The sequence below is a fragment of the Balaenoptera physalus genome, assembly GCF_965194825.1.
Source record: "Balaenoptera physalus genome assembly, chromosome: 20".
Classification (NCBI taxonomy): domain Eukaryota; kingdom Metazoa; phylum Chordata; class Mammalia; order Artiodactyla; family Balaenopteridae; genus Balaenoptera; species Balaenoptera physalus.
This window is the reverse complement of record NC_138901.1, coordinates 11,695,769-11,716,790: the sequence shown is the minus strand read 5'-3', so window position 1 is coordinate 11,716,790 and position 21,022 is coordinate 11,695,769. Positions and strand designations below refer to the sequence as shown.

The following is a 21,022-nucleotide window of genomic DNA, read 5'->3' as shown; positions in this document are numbered from 1 at the left end:
GCTGGCCCGCAAGGCTGCCTGGGGCTGGGGCTGTCAGTGTGGGGAAAGTGTCCGCTGCCTGCGGGGTCATCCTACTGAGAGCTGGCCCCTGGGGGGCGGACACGGGCTCCTCTGGGCAGCGGCAGCCCTGCGCCGTCAGCAGGATGCCTGGTCCCCCAACGGGCCCTGCTGAGGAGGGAGGGGCCTGGCGGTGGGCTCGCACGGGCACCCACTCCCCACCAGCAGGTGACGGTGCTGCTCTTCTCCGCAGGGGGACCTCAAGGGCTACCTGCGGAGCTGTCGGGTGGCAGAGTCCATGGCGCCCGACCCTCTGACCCTGCAGCGCATGGCCTGTGAGGTGGCCTGTGGCGTCCTGCACCTGCATCGCAACAACTATGTGCACAGGTGAGGGCGCGGGCGGCCCACGAGCTCCCTGCAGGGCCTCCACACTTGCTCCGGGGGCCGCGTGAGGCGGATCCTCAATTAACCGGGTTAGTCTTTGTTCAGCCTCTAGGGACCACTGTACAAAGGGATTTTGTCAAATAAGAAGCACCAGGCAGATGGGAGTTGAACACCTGCTTCTGCAGGAGGGTTAAGCGAGGCGACGTCCACTGTCCAGCTGGCCTGGCTGGGCATGCGGTAGGGCCTGAGGCCCATCCTCTGTCCCCAGAGTGGTCAGCGCTGCCTGGTGGCCCTATGGCGGCCCCTACTCTCCTCTGTCTCTCTCAGGCCCATAGGGAGGGGTGGCTCTGTCCTGCTTCCCGCCCTGGCCCCTGAAGTCGGAAAGACGGGCCAGGGCCCAGCGTAGGGGGACGTGCCAGAAGAAGTGGCGATGGACGTGGCCCCACCAGCCCTGGACAGCACACGGGCCGTCCTCCCCAACAATATCCTGGTGCTGAGTGATGACACGTGCAACTCCAGCATCAGTGATTTTGTTGAAGAGGGCAGCTGCCAGCCTCCCGACCTGCCCGCCGAGCCCACCCAGCCCCAAGCGCCCATCTGTGGCCCCCAGCACAGCAGCATTTTGGCCGATGTGTGCTGACCCCGCGTTTGCCCCAGTGCCCTGGGCCCCAGACACCCATGGGGCCACGAGGCAGGCAGGGGAGGAGCCGGCAGCCAGGGCCGGCCGTGGGTGGGAGGCAAAGGCGGGGGTGAGCGGCACTGCTGGGTGGGCACTCCACACCCCCACCCTGCCAGGGCCCCTGTGTGCACAGGGCAGGGGCAGGACCCTGGGGCACTCAGTTTCCCCACTGATGCCTGCCTTCAGGGAGCTGAGGGTGGCAGTGTGGTGGGCGGGAGGAGACTGCGGTGTCTCTGGGCTGGCTCGTCCCCGAGGGACAGGTCAGCAGACTGGTGTCCCAGGAGAAGCAGGGGAGTGGACTGGGGTCAGGGGATGGGGTTCCGGTGAGGCAGGCCTCGTCCAAGGAGGGCCCTTGGGCACCTTCTAGCTGGCCCTGGGCCTCGTTTTCCTTGTCTGCCTTCTAACGTGTGTGGCCCCATCCACTTAGTGTCCAGTGCTGGGCGAGGGGCAGGGCAGGCAGCCTCTGAGATGCCCCTTTCCACCCACCCACCGACCGAACTGAGCCCAGGATGCCCTCGGCGACAAGCGGCCCAGTCCCCTCAGTGCCCTGGATGCCCCAGCCTGGCACTGCCGGCTGACCCCACCCTCCCACCCTCAGTGACCTGGCCCTGAGGAACTGCCTGCTCACAGCCGACCTGACGGTGAAGATCGGCGACTATGGCCTGTCTCACGGCAAATACAGGGTGAGTGGGCCGGCTCGGGCCAGGGCAGGGCCGGCCGCACTTGCCCGCGGGGTGACACTGTCCCACGTGCTGACAGGAGGACTACTTTGTGACGGCTGACCAGCTGTGGGTGCCACTGCGCTGGATCGCGCCTGAGCTGGTGGACGAGGTGCACTGCAACCTGCTGGTGGTGGACCAGACCAAGGCCAGCAACGTGTGGTGAGTGTCCAGCGAGGACGCGGGGCGCTGGGGGGCTGAGTCCCACCCGCCTGCCGGCTCCCTGGTGTTGGAGGGGATGCAGGCTGGCCGCGCCAAGCGAGGCCACATGTGTGAGGACGTGTTCGTTTGTGTAGCCCTGTCGCTCTGTAGGAGGTGGCCAAATACGCCCCCAGGTGAGGTCGTGGGGGTTCTGGACCCACCTGTCGCTGCCCGGTGCCACGGCCCACAGCAGTTGGGCTGGCAGAGCGGCAGGGCCCATAGGGCCTGTGGAGGAAGCCCTGCCCCTCCCAGGGCCCACTGGGCCGACGCCCGAAGACATCAGGGTCAGAGCACTCGGGCAAGTTGATGAGACGTGGGGCCTCATGGTAGCACCTGTTCCCATTGAGAGGGGACAGTGGGGCTGGGGGTCTCCTGTGACTGCAGCCTGGAGGCTTGGGGCTGGGCACAGAGTGGGTGCTTGGACCCAGGACTACAGCCTCTAGAGGCTTGGCTGTGGTGGTCCCCTGTCCCTGGCCTTGACCAGCCTCTGCTTCTCCCTCGTGCTTCCTCCCAGCTTCCCAGGCCTGTCTGGCCTCCCTCTGCTCCTGATAAACCCTCAGGGCCTGGATCCAGGGCCCAGTCCCCCTTCCTGAGCTCTCCAGGGGTCTCCCCTGAGCCATTAACTGTACCCCCGTCACGGACACTCCATTCCCCCGCTCGCCTCTCCCTCTGGCTGACCCTCCCCTGCCTGCCCACCTGCCCACACTGACTGGGGTCCCCTAGACGGCTTTGGCCAGGGCCACTGTGACATCTCTGTCACCAAATCTGCTGTCCCTCATGCCCCCAGTTTCGTGGGACAGCCTGGGGTCCCCGGGAGCTGGGTGAAGCTGCTGCCCACTGGAAAGATCCCAGCTGCCTTCTCCCAGCCCCGCGTGCACTGGCTGCCTGGCCCACCTATGCTGGCTGGGGTGTCCCTAGACTCACGCCTCCCTCCCTCTGGCCTCCGCAGGTGCCTGGCAGGACCGGGAGCTTCTCCAGGGCAGCTCCTGCACCTGGCAGTGTCTGGGCTTCAGCCCGGCAAGGGAATGAACGAATGAACAAATTGACTGGGTTTGTGGGAGGCCAGTCTGGTGTTTATTTGTCCAAGCACCCTGGGCGTGGGCTCGGACCCAGCCAGGTGGCACATACTGCCCATTTCCTGAAGGAAGGCGCCGTCTTCTGGCTGCTGGTGTGATGACGGGAGCTGCCCTTGGCACCCAAGTCTTCGAGACCCTTTGTAGCCGTGCGTTGGCCAGCCATGCCCGCCCTCTGATGGCTGTCACCCCCACAGGTCCCTGGGCGTGACCATCTGGGAGCTCTTTGAGCTGGGAGCGCAGCCCTATCCCCACCACTCCGACCGGCAGGTGCTGGCCTATGCTGTCCGGGAGCAGCAGCTCAAGCTGCCCAAGCCCCAGCTGCAGCTGACCCTCTCTGACCGCTGGTGAGGACCCTGTGATGCCAGGCAGGGCTGGGGGTGTCCCCAGCAGGAAGGACAACACAAAGGGGGGGTGCTCTGAGTCCCCAGAGCATAAGTGGCTCCTCCTGACCGCCTAGGTCTCCAGCTCCCCCTGGCTCCCCCCGGCCAGCAGTGACCTCTGGGCCCCACCCTGTGCCTACAGTGGAATGGCCTCTTTATCCAAAACACAAATTTGCCTGCAGCCCTGGCAGGGATGAGCTAAGGGAACAGTGCCCCGGTCCACTACTGTCTCCCACACCACCGCGCCCACTTTAGGAGATGCCCTAACTGCTCTCGGGATTCTGAGTGTGAGAACCCTCGTGCTGAGGGCGGACTGGCCCACTCCCTGCGGCTGGGGTCCTGGCCAGGCACTACCACCCGTGGCGGGGCAGGGACTGAGCCCCAGGGCATCCCTTCCTGCAGGTATGAGGTGATGCAGTTCTGCTGGCTGCAGCCTGAGCAGCGGCCGACGGCCGAGGAGGTGCACCTGCTGCTGTCCTACCTGTGTGCCAAGGGTGCCACCGAGGCGGAGGAGGAGTTTGAGCGGCGCTGGCGCTCACTGCGGCCTGGCGGGGGCGGCGCGGGCCCCGGGCTGGGGGCGGCAGGCCTGGCACTGGGGGGCACGGGCGAGCTTGCGGCCACCTCATCCTTCCCACTGCTGGAGCAGTTTGCTGGCGACAGCTTCCACACGGATGGTGACGACGTGCTGACGGTGACTGAGACGAGCCGTGGCCTCAACTTCGAGTACAAGTGGGAAGTCTGCCGCGGCTCCGAGGCCTTCCCGCCGCCTGAGGGCGCACTGAGTCCGGGCCGAGACGCGCGTCTGCAGGAGCTCTGCATCCCTGACGGCGCTCCCCCAGGCGTGGTGCCGGTGCTCAGCGCTCACAGCCCCTCGGTGGGCAGCGAGTACTTCATCCGCCTGGAAGATCCCGCGCCTGCCGCAGGCCACGACCCCGACTGTGCCGGCTGTGCCCCCAGCACCCTCGCCGCCACCCTGCGCCCCGATGGCAGTGACCACGACGATGACTCTGACGGCAGCGAGGCCGCCTCGCTGGTCATGGAGCCACTGCTGGGCCACGCGCCGCCCGATGATGGCCCCTGGGGCCACTTCGACTACTACCCGTGCAGGAGCCATGCCCGTGACCTGCCTTGCACCTCACGCTCACCCTCACCCTCACCGGAGACCCCAATGCTGGCGGAGCCCAGAGCAGAGGATATTGACTGGGGCGTGGGGGCATTCTGCCCGCCCTTCTTTGAGGACCCGCTGGGCACATCCCCCTCCGGGAGCTCTGGGACCCGACCGTCCCCAAGTGGGGAAGAGCTGGGGGAGGCTGAGATGCCCAGGGCTGCCCAGCACAGACACTGGAGCTCCAATGTATCTGCCAACAACAACAGCGGCAGCCGAGCGCCAGAATTCTGGGTCCCGGGTCTCTCAGGCTACACGGACTGCTGCCCTGGTGTGAAGCAGGCCCTACAGACCGTCCCTGAGCTGGGCCATCCTCTGATCCCAGAGGACCGTAGAGAGCCTCTCCTTGGGCCAAAGGGGGCCTCCTCTGGTAAGAAGCTGGGCCGCTGCCTTGGCCTCCCCCATCTGTATCTTGCTGAGGGCCTGACACCTGCCCCGTGCCTGGTCACATTCCCCTGGATAGAGGCAGCCAGAAGTGGGGGTGACAGCCCCCAGGCAGAGCCCAGGCTTGCAGAGGAGGCCGAGGGCTCTGCTGGACTCCAGCTGCCCCTTCCCTCCATCCCATCCCCATCCCAAGAGGGAGCCCTGCTTCCTGCCGAGGAGGCCAGCACCCCGCCCACCCTGCCTGCCTCACCCATGCCCACTGGCAGCCCACAGCCTGCCACCGAGCCAGTCCAGGCCCTGGACAGCGACAGTGGCAGCAGCTTCCCTGAGCTGGAGGCACCAGGCAGTGAAGACGAGGACACGACTGAGGCCACTTCTGGTGTCTTCACTGACTTGTCCAGCGATGGCCCACAGGCTGAGAAACCAGATGTGACACCAGCCTTCCGCTCCCTACAGAAGCAGGTGGGGACCCCCGACTCCCTGGACTCCCTGGACATCCCATCCTCAGCCAGTGATGGCGGCTCTGAGGTCTTCAGCCCATTAGCTGTTGGCACCCCTGGCGGGCAGCCCCGAGCCCTGGACAGCGGCTATGACACGGAGAACTACGAGTCCCCTGAGTTTGTACTCAAGGAGGCACATGAGCCCTGTGAGCCTGAGGCCTTTGAGGAGCTGGCCTCAGAGGGCGAGAGCCCCGGGCCAGAGACTCGTCTCTCTGCCTCCCTGGGTGGCCTCAGCGAGAAGAATCCCTATCGCGACTCTGCCTACTTCTCAGACCTGGACACGGAGCCAGAGCCCCCCTTGGGCCCCAAGGAGACGCAAGGAGGTGTCCCAGTCCCCGGGCCAGAGCCCGATCTGGAGAGCCCGAAGAGCCCCAGGCTGCCGTCTGCACAGCCCTCCCCTGGGTTGGGGATGCTTGGGGAGGCACAGGGCTCTGGCCCCAGGGAGGTGCCGCCACTGCCACTGCCTGAGGGCTCTTCCCCAGAGCCAAGCACCTGCCCCAGGGGCCCCAGGCTGGAGCCTCCCTGGCCCCAAGACCCAGCCCAGGTGCCACCCATGCCCAGCCCCGGGCGCTCTAAGATTTTCCTGCTGACTCCGGTCCGGCCCAGCTCAGGAAGCCATCGCCCCGAGCTCCAGGAGACCCTGGCACTGCTGTCAGGGTCGGGCCTGCAGGAACGGACAGGGGGCCCAGGTGCCCCCAGAACCCCACTCTGCCTGGCCCTGCCGGCAGTCCCCGCGGCTCCAGAGGCGCGGCCGGAGGAGGAAGAGGAGGACAGCGAAGACAGCGACGAGTCGGACGAGGAGCTCCGCTGCTACAGCGTCCAGGAGCCGAGCGAGGAGAGCGAGGAGGAGGCGCCGCCTGTGCCAGTGGTGGTGGCGGAGAGCCAGAGTGCGCGCAACCTGCGCAGCCTGCTTAAGATGCCCAACCTGCTGTCTGAGGCCTTCTGCGAGGACCTGGAGCGCAAGAAGAAAGCCGTGTCCTTCTTCGACGACGTCACCGTCTACCTCTTCGACCAGGTGGGCGGCTGCCCTGGGTGGGCTCTGCGTGGGTAGTGGGGGTCTGCGGCGGGACGGGAAGCCATGGGAGACTCGTGCTGTTCTGATCCTCCAGGAAAGCCCCACCCGGGAGCTCGGGGAGCCCTTCCCCGGCGCCAAGGAGTCGTCCCCCACGTTCCCGGCGGGCAGCCCGGGCTCCCCCAGCACCCCAGGCCGGCATCGGCGGGCTGACTGCTCCCCCGACGGCCCCGCGGTCGAAGAGGGTGAGCTGGAGGCGGGGTGACGTGGTGGCGAGGGTGGGGCAACGGGGGTCGGGGCGGGGGGGGGCCCTCATGGAGGCGGGGCAACATGGCGGGGGCCTGTGACTTCGCTGGTGGGCGGGGTCTCCCCCATCCGGTCCACAACTGACGGCGGGCCCCTCGCAGGCGGAGGGTTCGAGTGGGACGATGGCCTCCCGCTGACGCCGGCCCAGGAGCCAGCCCCGCGTGTCCCTGCTGCGCCCCCCAAGCCCGCCAAGCCCAGTCCCTTCTCTCGCTTCACTGTCTCACCAGCGCCTGCGTCCCGCTTCTCCATCACGCACGTCTCCGACTCGGACTCCGGGTCCGTGGGAGGTGAGGCTGCGGTGGGGCTGGCGGGAGGGGATACTGAGTCAGGACAGTGGTGAGGGCGGCCGGGAAGGGTACCTGCTGGGCGCGAGGCCCTGCGCTTGTTACTTCTCGTTTTCTGGACAAGCTCAGTTTTCAGATGGGGAAACTGAGGCTCGGAGAGGTCAGGTCACACCAGGCCTGTTGTGGCCACCTTGGCACGTTTCCTCACCGCCCTGAGGAGATGCAGTGCCCCAGACAAAGCTGGCTCAGCACCCTCAGGATGTAAGCTGGATGCCCACGCCCCGCCCCCCACTCTTTTCTCTCTCTTTCAAAGGCACCAGGCTGGACACTGAGTGCCCCCCACCCTGCTCTCTGACCTGCAGCAGCCTCTCCTGCCAGACCCTTCCTAGCCCCTGCTGGTCTGCCTCATCCACCACCCCCCATCTCAGATCTAATGGTTTGCCCAGAGATGGTGGTGGTGGTTCAGGTGCCTAGGGGGGGCCCTACTCAGGGGCCTGAGCTCACCCCTCCCTCCAAGCTCCACTCCTGTCAGCCTCAGACCAGGTGGGCTCATACCTGTCCAGTTGCCACCACCCAATTCTGGTAGGCTTCCCTGAAAGCTCACTTCCACTAAGATGCCCCTAGTTATTTTGTCCCCCAGGCAGACACAGCCCCTCCCTTGCTGCCCTTGGCCTGAGGCTGCAGCCTCTAGGGAAGGACCTGCTGGCCTGTTTGTGTCACACAGTGTGCCCTTAATGGATGGCTGAACAAGCAAGGAGGTCACCAGGAGGCGAGTATGTGACCCTGGCCAGCCCTGTCCTGTTCGGGTCTCAGTTTCCCCACCTGTAAAAAGAGGACTCAGAGGGCTGATGCTGAGCTTTGTTGGGCCCGGTCCCTGGTGATGGGGTGGGAAGGATAGTCGTCTGGCTCCTACCTAGATAGGCGGGCAGGCCTGCTGCAGCCCCAGCTGCTCAGTGGCCCCTAAGCCAGGGATTGAGGCCAGGTGAAAGTCCTGGGGGAGGGGACTCTGGCTGTCCTTGGAGGGGAGGGCGCTCTCAGGAGTCCCTGTGTCCCCAGTGTCTCCCTAAACATGTTTGCCAGGTCCTACAGCAGGTGCTGGGGGCAGCTGTAAAGAGGCCTGAGCCCCAGGCAGCCCCTGCTTGGAGCCCCTGCCGGTTCTCTTCCCGGCAGCAGCGAGGATGGTGACCGAGAGTGGTGGGGACTTTCATCCTGGCAGTGGTCAGCAGCAGCTTCCAAGTGCTTCGGTGCCCCATGCAGCACCCTGGAGGAGCAGGGCAGGACGAGCGGCCCCTCTCTGGCGCTGGACATTAGAGCATCTGTGCACACCAGCCCCGTGCTGCCCTGGGGGCAGGATTTGTCCTGGACACTTGGGTTTGCTGCTAGGCCCTAGGGATGCCCTACAGCCGCCCCTCACCCTGAAGCTGCCCCCTCCCCCCGGCCCCTGCTGTCAAGACTGCTTGGCCTCTGAGGCCAGGGGCCCTCGCATGCCCCGCCCACAGGTTCCCTGTGGTGTGTTGCAGGCTGCTGTGTCCTCGCCCCAGGTGAGAGGGCAGGTACAGGCCTGCTAGGACGGCCTCTCCCTGCCCCCTTTGCCCCTTCTGCCGGTTCAGGGTTGGCTCAGTGCAAGAAGAGGACACCGGGCTCGTGTGTCCCCGCTCCAAGTCTGTGGCTGTTTCCCCTTCACTGAATCAGTTAGACCGTAAGCTCTCCCTCCCCACAGGGTCTGGGCCGGCTCCTGCCTGGGTCCCACTGGAGCCCTGCGAGGGGACTGAGGTGGGCAGCCCGAAAGATGGGGGGCTTTCAGGTCGCAGTCCTGCTGCTTCAGCTCCTGTCTAGAGGTGCCTGTGGCTCCCCTCTGCAAGGTAGTGCCCAGCCCAGCCCAGCTGCCAAAGGAAAGTGGGGGCTTCCCCCAACGGTCAGTGTCTGTCAGGGGGTTCCTACCGCAGGGATGGAGACAGTGGGAAGGGGTGGAGCTGGGAGGGGGGGTGGAGCTGGGAGGGAGGGTGGGGCAGGGCAGCACAGGGGGTATTTTTGTAACGCTGTTGTCAGAACAGATCGAAGTGGGATGCTTTTAAGTTATTGTTGCCAAAGAGACGTAAAATTTATTGTTGCTTTTGGGGTGTGGGTGGGGACTTGTTTTGAGTTTGTTTTTTGTTTGTTTATTTGAGGCTTATGATGCTGGTACAATGATCGTCTTGTTCCTTTCTTGTCTGTTTTTTAAGAGAAATCAAAGCTAAGGAAAAAAGCCTTCATGCTAAGCGTGTTTTCTTTTGGAGTCTGCAGATAAAGCCTTGGGCAGGAGGGGGCATGGGCCGCGCTGGGGTGGGGTCCCTATAGTCCCTTCTGACCACTGGGGGATGCAGGAGGGAGACCACCCCTTCCTCCAACTGTCCTTGGCACACCTTGGTGGAGGGAGACAGTGACCTTGGGCCCCTAGGGTGCCCAGGTTGGGGTGTCTTCCCAGAACAGGGCCGGCGGACTGACACCTGCAGCCCTCACTTCTTCCTGCCTGGAAGCTGGCCCTGCCTAGGTAAGGGTGAGAGGGGACCTCTCCGGGAAGCTCTTCCTCCTGCCTCTCCAGGGGTCGCCCCTGTCCCTCAGCACGGGGAGGCCGGGTGAGGGGGCGGTGAGCTGGGAGCAAGGTGGGTTGTGAGAAGGTGGGGCTTCTGTGCCCCTCCACCGCAAACATCTGCCCTGTGACCCTGCCTCGCCCCACCCGGCCTGCCTCCAGCTTCTGCAAGGTGAGAGCCTCTGGGGTCCTGCCCCCCTGTGCTTCGTGTTCTGGGCTGTGCGCAGAGCCCCTCCTGGGAGGGTCTGGGAGGAGCAAGCGAATGCTGCCCGGAATGTCTCCTGAGGTAAGGACTGCTGTCACCAACGTGGTTAGTTAGCACGGCTGTATTTCAGCCTCAAATGTCAAACAGCATGGATCCGATAAAGTTTCTAAAATCTTATATTTCAGCTGAAATATGGAAACAGCCAGAGCATTGAGGGGGCCCACCCAGGAATCCTGGGGCAGGACCCCCTCAATGGCACACAGCCTGGGGAGCCAGGCCACAGCACCGACCACCCTGGGGACAGGGAGGAGAGCTGGGGGCCCTGCAGCCAGTTCTGGATAGGAGTTAGTTAGTTAGGGTGTGGGCAGCGAGAAACTGGGACAGAGAGGCCCACAAAACTGCCAGTGGGAGAGGGGAGACCCAGCAAAGCCCCAATCAAGGGTCTGCCAGGAAGTTAAGTGCTCATAATAAATCCAAGGAAGGGGGGCAGGCCCTCGCCCTCCCCCTCCCCTCGCCCTCCCCCTCCCCTCACCCCTTCCCCTCCCCTCTCTCCCCCCCCCTTGCTCTTGCATGCTGCCGCAGGCACGTACAGGTGGGCGGCCTCATTACTGACCAGACAGGGGCTCCCCTTACAGCTACAAGCTGATGCGATGGTCCTCCCTGCACCCTGGGGGCTCCCCGGCCCACACAACAGACGGGCCTGATCCAAAAGGTTGGCCGCACAGCCCAGGCAGCAGGTCCCCGCTCCAGGGGCCAGCCCCCCTCACTCTCCTTGACCACGGCCATGCCACCTCCTGACCCTGTAGGAACAGCCGGGGTCCAGCCCAGGCCAGATTGAGGTGGGGGCAGAAGGGCTTGGAAGGAGAGAATTCTCTAAACGGGGAGAGCAAGCAGATTGTAACAAAACAGGTTACAGGTCAGGGTGTGGGAGGAGGGGCCCCACGGGCAGTGGGTGCAGACGTGGCCGTCAGCTGAGGAGCGGGGCAGACCTGTCATTGGTCACCGTCGGCTTCAGCTGGACGCTGGCGAAGGGATTCCTGAGAAGAGAAGAGTGGTTTTAGTGGTTTTCGGGATGGGTGCTGAGTGCTGCCCTGTGGCTACGGACGGCACCCACCTGGACCCCGACGGCGCAGCCTCTGAGCTCAGGGCCAGTGGGTGGCAGAGGCCGCTGGGGAGAGCCAGGAAGGGGTGCTGTCCGCAAGGCCCGCTGAGCCCCAACGCGCCTCCCTCTGCTCACCCCCCCAGGTGTCCCACCTCGAACTGTCAACCCTCCCAAAGGCAGGGTGGGTGGGCATGGGGGGGGGCCCCTCCACATCAGCCCCGGTCCTTTCTCCGCAACCTGAGGCAGCCCCACATGAGCCGCACCCGAGCTCGGTGTGCCGCCCCCCAAGGCCAAGCACCCCTCTGCCACCTGCCCGAGAGCAGCAGCTGAGCCCGTCTGCAAGGACACAGCTGTTGACACACAGAGCCACAGCTCAGCAGAGCACGCAAGCCCAGCCCATGCATCCTGGGGGCCCAGAGAGTGGCCCGCCCCATGCCGACACGACAGACACGAGGCGCAGGCACCCCAGCGGCAACGGGGCTGGCAGGGGTGGACGCCCGCAGCCCCTGCGGAGGGGCTGACTGCCTCCTCAGAGAGGAGCTGTGCCCGCCCCTGCGTGCTGGGGCCGCGACTGATGGACAGACGGACGCACCAGACAAGGGGCTGAGATGGAACGAGATGAATGCAGGGTGGGGCCGGCACCTGGCCTCGTGCTCACGGAGGCCTCTCCTCCTCGGGTTCGGTGGGCTCCGAGGACCTGCCCAGGCGGGGACGGCACAGGAGAGCAGGCCGGGGGACATCAGGCAGTCCCAAGGGTGACAGCACAGATGGCACGTGGGACACGGAGGGCTCGGCATGAACAGGAGCTGTTACCTGGGGCGGGAGTGGCCTCTGACGTGGCTGGGCGTCCACAGGAGCTGGCTGGGCGCTCTGTCCAGGTGCCCAGGAAGATAGAACGTGGGGTGGGCAACCCTGTGTTGGCCTGAGGACCTGGCATTTTCTAAAACACTGAGGCACTTTGGACTCAGTTGTTCAAAGGATGAACTAGTGAGAGGAGATTGATGATGGAGCAATGTGTGGCTTCTGCGTCTCCAAGATGCTGCCTGACAGTTGGCAGCACCCGCAGCTGTTCCACCCCTGCCTCGGAACATCTGCACCTGATGAAAGGCCCTTCCAGCCGGCGGGGCCTCAGTGTCTCTCATTCAGGTCCTCTCTGGCCTCCCAGGCTTGGGTCTGAGCAGATGTGCTTCAGCCCCACTGGCCCCGGGCAGGGGCAGCCTGGAGGTTCTGAGACCGAGGTTCTGCTGTGACCAGCGTCATCTGCCCCGGGACGGAGGATGCAGGGCAGCCATGGGGGCGGCCGCCTTGACTGGACTCTGGTCCTAGAGGAGGGCTCCATGCCCTTGGCGGTCCGCAGCCAGGGTCATGGCGGGGGGTCTTGTGGGGCTAGAAACGGGGCAGGTTTGTCCATCCAGAGTCGGGGACCCAGCAGGGGAAGGGACCCAGAGAAGGGAGGATGGCGCCTGTGCTGACCAGAGCCAGGGGCAAAAGGGAGTTCCAGCCGGGTGTGTCCCGACGCACCTACATTCTCATCAGAAAGGGTCAGTGACCAGCCACGTGTAAATCAACGAAGTTACAACACACCCTCAAACCATATACAAAAATAAACTCAAAATGGCTTATAGACTTAAATATAAGACATGACACCATAAAACTAGAAGAAAACATAGGCAAAACATTCTCTGACATAAATCGTACCAATGTTTTCTTAGGTCAGTCTCCCAAGGCAATAAAAACAAAAGCAAAAATAAACAAATGGGACCTAATCAAACTTACAAGCTTTTGCACAGCAAAGGAAACCATAAACAAACAGACAACCTACAGATAGGGAGAAAATATTTGCAAATGATGCGACTGACAAGAGCTTAATTTCCAAAATATACAAACAGCTCATATATCTCAACAACAAAAAACCAAACAACCCAATCGAAAAATGGGCAGAAGACCTAACTAGACATTTGTCCAAAGAAGACATACAGATGGCCAACAGACACATGAAAAGATGTTCCAACATTGCTACTTACTAGAGAAATGCAAATCAAAACTACAATGAGGTACCACCTCACACTGGTCAGAATGGCCATCATTAAGAAGTCTACAAATTACAAATGCTGGAGAGGATGTGGAGAAAAGGGAACCTCCCTACACTGTTGGTGGGAGATTGGTGCAGGCACTATGGAAAACAGTATGGAGGTTCCCCCCAAAACTAGAGTTGCCACATGATCCAGATGAAACTATAATTCAAAAAGATACATGCACCCCTATGTTCACAACAGCACTATTCACAATAGCCAAGACATGGAAACAGCCTAAATGTCCATCGACAGATAAATGAATAAAGAAGATGTGGTATATACACAATGGAGTATTACTCAGCCATAAAAAAGAATGAAATAATGCCATTTGCAGCAACATGAATAGACCTAGAGATTCTCATACTAAGTGAAGAATGACAAACAGCATATGATATCACTTATATGTAAAATCTAAAAAAATTATACAAATGAACTTATCTACAAAACAGACTCACAGACATAGAGAACAGACTTGTGGTTGCCAAGGAGGAAGAAGGGTGGGGGAGGGGTGGATTGGGAGTTTGGGATTCGCAGATGAAAACTATTATATATAGGATGGATAAACAACAAGGTCCTACCGTATAGCACAGGGAATTATATTCAGTATCCTGTGATAAACCGTAACGGAAAAGAATATAAAAAAGAATGTATATATGGGTATAACTGAATCACTTTGCTATATGGCAGAAATTAACACATTATAAATCAACTATACTTCAATTAACAAAAAAAGAAAGGGTCAGTGGCAAACCCACACTGCCACCTGAACCAGGAAGACCTCCCTGAAGAGGGTGTCTGGCCTCTGACCCACACTGTCCTCTTCTCCTCCCCCAAAGCAGTGTGACCATGGAAGAAGCATGTGCCGTCCACACTGCAGGTTCTGAGGAAGCAGGTGGCAGCTGTAATCACTCCAGACCTCTGGAGCGACTCCCTCCTGCAGCCCCGGCCAGAGACCCCTGGGTGGGATACTCCCACCCTTCAGCATCAGAGGAAGCATGAGGCCCCCTTGGGTGCCCACCACTTTCTGGAATGTTCTGTGAAAGAATAGGCTTAAGAGCTACCCCCGGGGAGGGCACCTGAGTGACCCCAGGTGAGGGACTGGGGGTCAACAGTGGGATGACAAAACATGACAAGATTCGGACCTGAGGCACTGCCGATGCTGCTGTCCTGCAGACGTCCGTCACTGCCCAGGGGTGGACGCTGGGGCCAATCAACAGCGGACCACCCAGACACAGAACAAGCTCTTCTTGACCCAAATGGGAGACGCTGGAGTATGCGAGGGTCAGTGCTGTCAGGACGCCAGGGCCCCTCCCCAGGCAGGGCCACCAGGCACTCAGGCGGAGGACTGGGGGCAGGGCTCTGTCCCCCTCCTGAGCAGGGACACACGGACAGCCGGTAGCTTTTATACGGAATGGATTTGCACCCTCCGGGGGGCAGGCCTGAAGTCCCGGGCATGGTGAAGGCAGGCACGAGCCAGGCCCCCCGCCAGGAATGGCTGTGCCCACCACCCAGTCCTCTGCAGACCCCCACAGCCTGACGAGGTGGGACCCCTGCAGCCGAGCAGCGTTCGGGTCCAGGCTCACGAAACATTCGTCCCTGCGGATTTGGTGGAATCGCCTTCGGTTATCTTCTGAATCCACTTCTTGAGTAAGAAAGAGGGTGGTTCTGAGAACAGCCCGGTCAGCACGAAGCGTGGCTTGTGTCCTGTGGTGACTCCGGAGCAGAGGAGGAGCGAAGAGCAGTCACAGCATAGATTTCAACTTTCTCCACGTTTTCCTCTTAAAACGTGCCACAACTTCAGAACATCGGCCCTTCTGGACTTGAATCGTTTTCCTTCCCGGCCCTCCTCCCAGGGCTGTGAGCTCTGGCAAAGCTGAGCAATGTCCCTCAACCAACCAGAGGTGGCTTGTGACACCCCCGCCCCTGGTAGAACCATCAGGACAGGCAGACCCTGCGGCCGCCGTGCTGTGTGCTCCCAGGGATGAGTGCACCCCTGCCCGCCGTGCCCCTGGGGCTCTGCCCCACCATCCAGGGGTGGGGTTCTAGGCAGAGGCTATACGAGCCTCCCTGAGCCTTCACCCCCTTCCAGTACCTCCAGTGGGTGAGATCAGCTGGGCTCCACCAGCTCAGAGGGACCACGAGGGCAGCAGAGGTGGGGGCGGGAGATGCAGGTGTCTCAAAGCATCTCGGAAGAAGAGGGACGGATGCAGGGGAGGAGAGTGGCCCAGGTCACCCACTGCTGAGCCAGGGTCAAAATCATTTCTGCCATCCCCCAGTTTCAGGAGCACTTGTCTCTAGAGTTTTCCAGAACTCACACTGCAGCTCTTCAAGAGAAAGGCAGGAAAAAAACCCCAAACATATATATAGATAAAAAACCCTGGCAGTCCAGTGGTTAGGGCTCTGTGCTTCCACTGCTGGGGGCCCGGGTTTGATCCCTGGTCAGGGAACTAAGATCCCACAAGCCGCGCAGTGCGGCCAAAACAAACAAACAAATACACACAAAAACAAGAAAGGCAGCGAAGGAGGGAGAGGGAGAGTCCAGGATCTGCTGGAGTGGTCCGGCTGCCCACAGGGAGGATGGCATCGCCGTGACACCCAAGGAGGTGAAGGGATGACCATCTTTGTAAAGGACCCATGTGCCAGCTTCACGCAGCAGACTTCTCAGTGACAGGGCTGGGGTGGGGCAGAGGGGCAGCAGTGCCGCCCAGACCCAGGCACAGGAGCCCAGGGCAGTGGGCTCCCCCTGCACCCCCCCCAACCCCAGCTGTTGGCGCTTGCTTTCCAAGGGCACAGGGGAAGGGACCATGACCAGTTGGGAGTTGGAGGAGGCCACCGGGGCCTGCTCCGGAAAGCCTGGAGTAGCCCCTTGGAGCCATGTCGGGGCAGACAGCAGGTGAGCCTGGGCAGAACGGAGCCACTGCATCTGCTCATCCCCTGCGGGGCAGACGCATGCTCCTGCTCCCGTGTGCCTGTGGCTCTCACCTGGGCACAGGCCATGGTGCTACCCCCAGACCCATCCTGGTCTCCCCAGCCCTCGAGGGGCTGCGATACTCACCAACCCAGGAGCCAGCCAGGACGGGCTCAGACCCACGCCCAGGGACCGCTCTGAGGGGCACTCAGCCAAAGGAGCCCAAAGCCAGCCTCGCAGCTGATCACCAGGCTTCACCCCGATTATGGCCAAAGCACCCAGCAGAAGCAACAGGGAACCCAGACAGAGGGCCAGGCCAGACCCGCAAGCTTCCAGAGGGAGGAAATCCGAGAGCCCAAGGAGAAGTCCAGGGAAGCAAAGACCCGGAGCCGAGAGCAGACGCAGGTTCAGCAGACCCTCGGACCCCAGCATAAGAAAACCAGGGCAACTTACTAACTCTAGTCAGGGGCCGCTCAAAATCTGGCCACTTCCACATCGGCACTGCAAGGAAACACAGGGCTCGGTTGGTGCAGGTGGAGCGGGTGGGAGTGAGGTCTGAGGACTCCGAGGGGACATAAGCCGGCTGGAGGATGGGGGGACGCCTGGCAGCTGGCGTGTGCTGCCAGGAGCATGTGCCACCAGCCACAGGGCAGAGCTGGCTCTCCAGCCCCCGGGAGGGGTCTGCAGGGAGGAAGCTCCAGGGAGCACGTCGGCTCAAGCAGGGCATCCCTGGATCAGGCCCACGTGGCTCTCACCCAGGGTGCGGGCCTCCCCAGGTGCCCCCAGGGAGAGCACTGTGGCCTGGCACTCTCTGCACCTTGGTTATTCTGTCGGCGAGGAGGCCAGGCTTTGCGCACACACACGTGTGGCCCGGACACACGCAGAGGGGCTGGAAGGAGGCGCCACACCCAACTCGATGCAATAAATAAAACTTTTATTCAAACAACTGCAGTACAGGGCACAATTTCAGATTAAAAAAAAAAAAAAAGACGAAAGGAAACAGGAAAAATATTTTCAGCACTTTACATCTTCATACAAGTTTTGCGGTTTTGTGTCTACATTCATCCATTGAGCATGGAATCCCCTGGATTTGAGATCTTTTAGCAAAATTAGAACACCAACATAGAAGGCTCTTTTTACAAAGGTCCATGTTCTGGCTTTGTTTTTTCCTTAATTATAAAACAGGGTCTGTCTGCGTCTTGAGCTGCTTCTCTCACAAATGCTACCAGCCATGTCCTAGTCCACGGGAGGGGGTGGGAGGGTTTTGCTAAATCACATCAGAAAAGGGAGCGTCCACAGCTTCACGGGGGCTCCCGTGGCGGGAAGGGCGGAGCGGCTGCGCCCTCGCTCACTTCCCAGATTCAAGGCGTGAAGAGGCCATACCAGCAGCCACTAAGTCCAGCATGTCTGTTTCTGAAGTCACCAAGACACACAAAGAGACGAGAGCGTTTAGGGAGGACTGGGCAGGGACTGCCTGCTCCCCGATGGCAGGTGCGGGGGTGTAGCGCCCAGAGCCGCCCTCACTCCTTCACAGGCTGGTTAGAGAAATGATTTCCAGAACACGTGGGGTTGGGGGTGGTCTCTGGAGGTCTTTGGAATGTCCGAGTGTGGCCGGTCCCCCTCCCCGCCAGTGCACTGTGCAGTCACGGTCACGGCGCCCCGAGGCTGGCGCCGTGCTCTGGTCTGTACATCGTCCAACGGCGTCCGGGACAAGGAAGCGGTCAGGAGCCCGGCCTGGCGGGCAGGCAGGGCTGGGGGCTGTGGCCTCCCTCACAGGAGCGGCCAGCTTCCTCAGGAGGCCCCCCGGCTCGGCCCGAGCCCTTCTCTGGGTGCGGCCTGGAAGGATGCCCCCGGGGCCACAAGCCTCGTGGAGCCCCCAGCACCCTCCCTCTCCCGACACAGGTGCCAGCGTGTGCTGGGGGGTCAGATGCAGAGATAACAGTACGTACACCGGAGTCCATGCATATCTGTTTTTGTTTTTCAGGAAAAAAAAGTCCTTTTCCTGTTTTTCATCTTTTTGTTTTTTTGTTTTTTTAAGATTTTTCTTTTTCTTCAAACTTTTTAGACCTGGCTCACGGTGAGCCTTCAAAGAGGGACAGCGTGTCATGAATACGGCGGATGGCGAGCAGCGGCGAGGACACCCCGCCCGCGCTGCCCGGCGGCAGGTCCCGACACACGGGTGGGGGCGTGTAAACATAGGGAGCGGAGATGGGGCAGCACCATGGACCCTGGGGGATCACAGAGTCTGGGGTCACCAACCAAAAGGCGGGGGTGAGGGGGCAAATGGGAAAGAGAAACAACCCAGGAAGAAACCAACGAGAGCCGAGGAGGAAACCGACGGAGACCAGACAGACGGGGGGGGCAGGGGACGGCGGGAGCTCTTCTGAGCAGCAGCTGCCCGGGGTCAGCGTCCTCACACTGTGGACACCAGCGTGCCACTGCCGCTGCGAAACAAAGCACAGGACAGCTGCCGGGCCGCACACCTCCCCCGCAGCTGCCCTCCCAGCCACGCGGCTGGCCACCTGGCCCTGGGGGAGTGGTGACAGGAGACCCCCAGAGCCCGACAAGGGCTGAGCCCAGGTCAGGGGTTCAGGAGGCTGCAGCCCTGAGCCATCTGCACCAGCCTGGGCTGGTTCTGGAGAGACGAGCCCAGGGGTGGGCCCCCCTCCTGGCCAAGGTCTGGACAAGCAGGTCTGGATGCCAGGAAAGAGCAGGGCCACAAAACCACCAGGCGAGGGGGTCATGCTGCGGCTGTGGGCAGCCCGAGGGCCCCACCAGGAAAGAATGGGAGCCCCAGTAGTGGCTGCAGTGGGTCCCTGACTCCGGCCTGGGCACAGGGCCAGGCCCGGCTTGCTCCCACCCACCCACCCGCCCGCAAGGGGAGCACGAAGGCAGCTCCCGGAGGGGCTGCTTCCCCCACTTGGCGTTATCTGGGGACCCTGGGCTGCTGCCAGGGGACAGGGCATCCTGCACTGAGGGCCCTGCCCTACAGAGTGGACGGGGGGAAGGCACAGCGCGGTGAGGGACGGAGAACAGGCACCCTGGGCCCCGCTCACTGACTCAGAGTGGAGACACCATGGTCTCCAGCCAGGCCCCAACAGAGCAGGCCTGGGAGGGGAGCCACCCAACTCCAGCCTCCGGTGGGACAGCTCCCCAAAACCCACAGCTCCCCAAGACGAGTCTCAAAACCCCTTACCTGCTCACAGCCCGTGCCCCGTAATCATCCAAACCCTGGGGAGGAAAGAAAAAAACAGGTCAGGCTGGGGTTCAGGGGGTGAGGCCAGATCTACAGGGCAGGGTCCCCTCCTAACCCCAGGGTGTGCGGTGCTGCCTGCAGCTGAGGACATGAAAGGCGCCTCCCCACCTCAGCAGTGACCTCCCAAATTCACAGGGATGCCTCCTTATCTGGCCAGCGGCCGACAGTGAGCTCACGCTCCCGGGCACACACAAGACAGATCACCTCATGACGCCCTTCCACCCATGTTCCCTATGGCTCTTAGGCCCTGCAAGTCATATGGTAGGAACACCTGGCAGGTGAGGGCTTCCTGGGGAACTCAGAGGCTGAAACCACTGACTGTGGGGCGTTGGGGAGCCGGGTCGGGGAAGCCAGGCTGGCGGAGGCTGGCGTGGGGAGGGCGGCTGCACCGAAGGTCACCTGCACGCCTGCCTCATGCACGCCTGTGCCGGCCCCTAAGCGCCCCACACCCAGTCGCAGCTTCCTGGCCCTGAAGCAGCTGCCGCCCCAAAGCCACTGAGGGCTACTGGGGACACCCTCCTCAGCCCTCTAAGCATCAAAACCAAAACCAGCGACCAGGAAGCAAGAGGAGCAAGCAGTGGTCAGACCCCTCCAGGCCAGGCCAGCTGAGGCCTGGGTAAGGCTGGAGAGGGACTGAAGCGTCTCACTGCTCAGCAGCCTGGCCCTGTGACCACCCCCCCACCACCGAGGCGCCACGCCTCTCCCAAGGCGGGATCAGCCTCTCCCTCCCTGCTGCTTGCCCTGGCCATTGGTCCCAGCCTCACCTTCTCCGAAAGGTTCCATCCAAGGGTCTGGCCACACCACCTCGGCCTTGCCCCTCTCACCACTTAAATTGTCTCGAATCACGTGTTCACTCTGCCTAAACCGTCAATTCCCTGAAGACAGCTCCCTCCACCCTCGACACCTCACACAGCATGTGCCAGCTGAGCCCTCCTCACAGGAAGGAGGGGTGGGTGAGGACAGGACAGCTGCCGGACAGGGACAGCTGGACAGGGAGAGTCGGCCACCACGTACCCAGAGCCCTTCCCTGCCTCACCCACTTCTGACATCACACTGTCAATACAGGAGCCCCAGCTGCTGGGTCAACTCTCTGGCTGCCCAAATCCTAGAGAGATCTGAGTTCTCTTCTCTTCCTCTCCCCTCTGCCTGGGCCCCCCAACCCCCAAACCGAGGGAGGCCCTGCCCTAGAGAGCGGCACCAGAACAGAGCTCCTGGCCCCTGCCTACCACGCAGCCACAGCAGATGAACGTCCTGGAGGCCTGGGCCCCCTCCACCCCACGAGCTTCCCCGGCAGAGCTGTGCAGCACCGTCCACACTCACACCCCAGCCCCGCCTTGACCTCAAGACCACCAGGCACACTGGGGGATCCATCAGGGGATCCACCGGGGACCCGAGCCTCAGTCTTCTGCTCTGGTCGCCTGGTACCAGGTGGCCTGACCACGCGTGCCCGGCCCTGCCTCCTGAGGGCCCCAGAAACACGCTAACTAGAAGGTTCTGGCCACGTCTCAGGCTCGTCTGCACTCAGACCCATGATTGCAGGAGCCCCACGGCTCTCAGGGAAGGGGCTCCACCCGAGATGATGCGTCCAGAGCAGTCTCAAGGCCGGCAGCACCCCAGCCCGAGGGAAGGGCAGGCAGAGGGGCCGCCGTGCCTTCTCTAGAGCCCTGAGACTATAGAGGACGTCTGGCCGTGTCCCCTGAGGTGGCCACAGCAGGGGTGCAGATGCCAGGCCCAAACCCCCGAGCACACGGCCTTCCAGTGGAGGTGCCAACACAGGGCTGCGGCCGAGCCCACCCATCAACGGCCCCTGCCAAGGCCCC

The 21,022-nt window shown here is 62.2% G+C and overlaps 2 protein-coding genes across 31 annotated transcripts in view; one reads left to right on the top strand and one right to left on the bottom strand.

Annotated features, from left to right (window-relative positions):
* Window positions 1-8,761, top strand: part of AATK (apoptosis associated tyrosine kinase) — a 38,978-nt gene extending 30,217 nt beyond the window's left edge. For 7 of the 9 annotated variants that reach the window (XM_082440931.1, XM_082440927.1, XM_082440935.1 and 4 more), the window contains 8 exons: window positions 251-384; window positions 1,659-1,743; window positions 1,820-1,941; window positions 3,251-3,400; window positions 3,839-6,500; window positions 6,595-6,742; window positions 6,905-7,090; window positions 8,168-8,761. In XM_082440931.1, coding sequence (XP_082297057.1) covers window positions 251-384; window positions 1,659-1,743; window positions 1,820-1,941; window positions 3,251-3,400; window positions 3,839-6,500; window positions 6,595-6,742; window positions 6,905-7,090; window positions 8,168-8,208 — 3,528 coding nt within the window. In that variant the 3' untranslated portion in view covers window positions 8,209-8,761. Of the gene's footprint in view, window positions 1-250; window positions 385-1,658; window positions 1,744-1,819; window positions 1,942-3,250; window positions 3,401-3,838; window positions 6,501-6,594; window positions 6,743-6,904; window positions 7,091-7,811 lie in introns of all 9 variants that reach the window. The other 2 variants (XM_082440928.1, XM_082440930.1) reach the window with 2 other exon arrangements.
* A 402-nt stretch (window positions 8,762-9,163) lies between these two features.
* Window positions 9,164-21,022, bottom strand: part of BAIAP2 (BAR/IMD domain containing adaptor protein 2) — a gene marked incomplete at its 3' end in the record, with an annotated part of 71,838 nt that continues 59,979 nt past the window's right edge. For 4 of the 22 annotated variants that reach the window (XM_082440954.1, XM_082440939.1, XM_082440945.1 and 1 more), the window contains 2 exons: window positions 19,143-19,177; window positions 9,164-10,898 (listed from right to left, as the gene is read on the bottom strand). In XM_082440954.1, the coding sequence (XP_082297080.1) occupies window positions 19,147-19,177 (31 nt within the window). Of the gene's footprint in view, window positions 10,899-11,605; window positions 15,363-16,399; window positions 16,448-16,863; window positions 18,391-19,142; window positions 19,178-21,022 lie in introns of those variants that run through there. The other 18 variants (XM_082440937.1, XM_082440946.1, XM_082440952.1 and 15 more) reach the window with 7 other exon arrangements.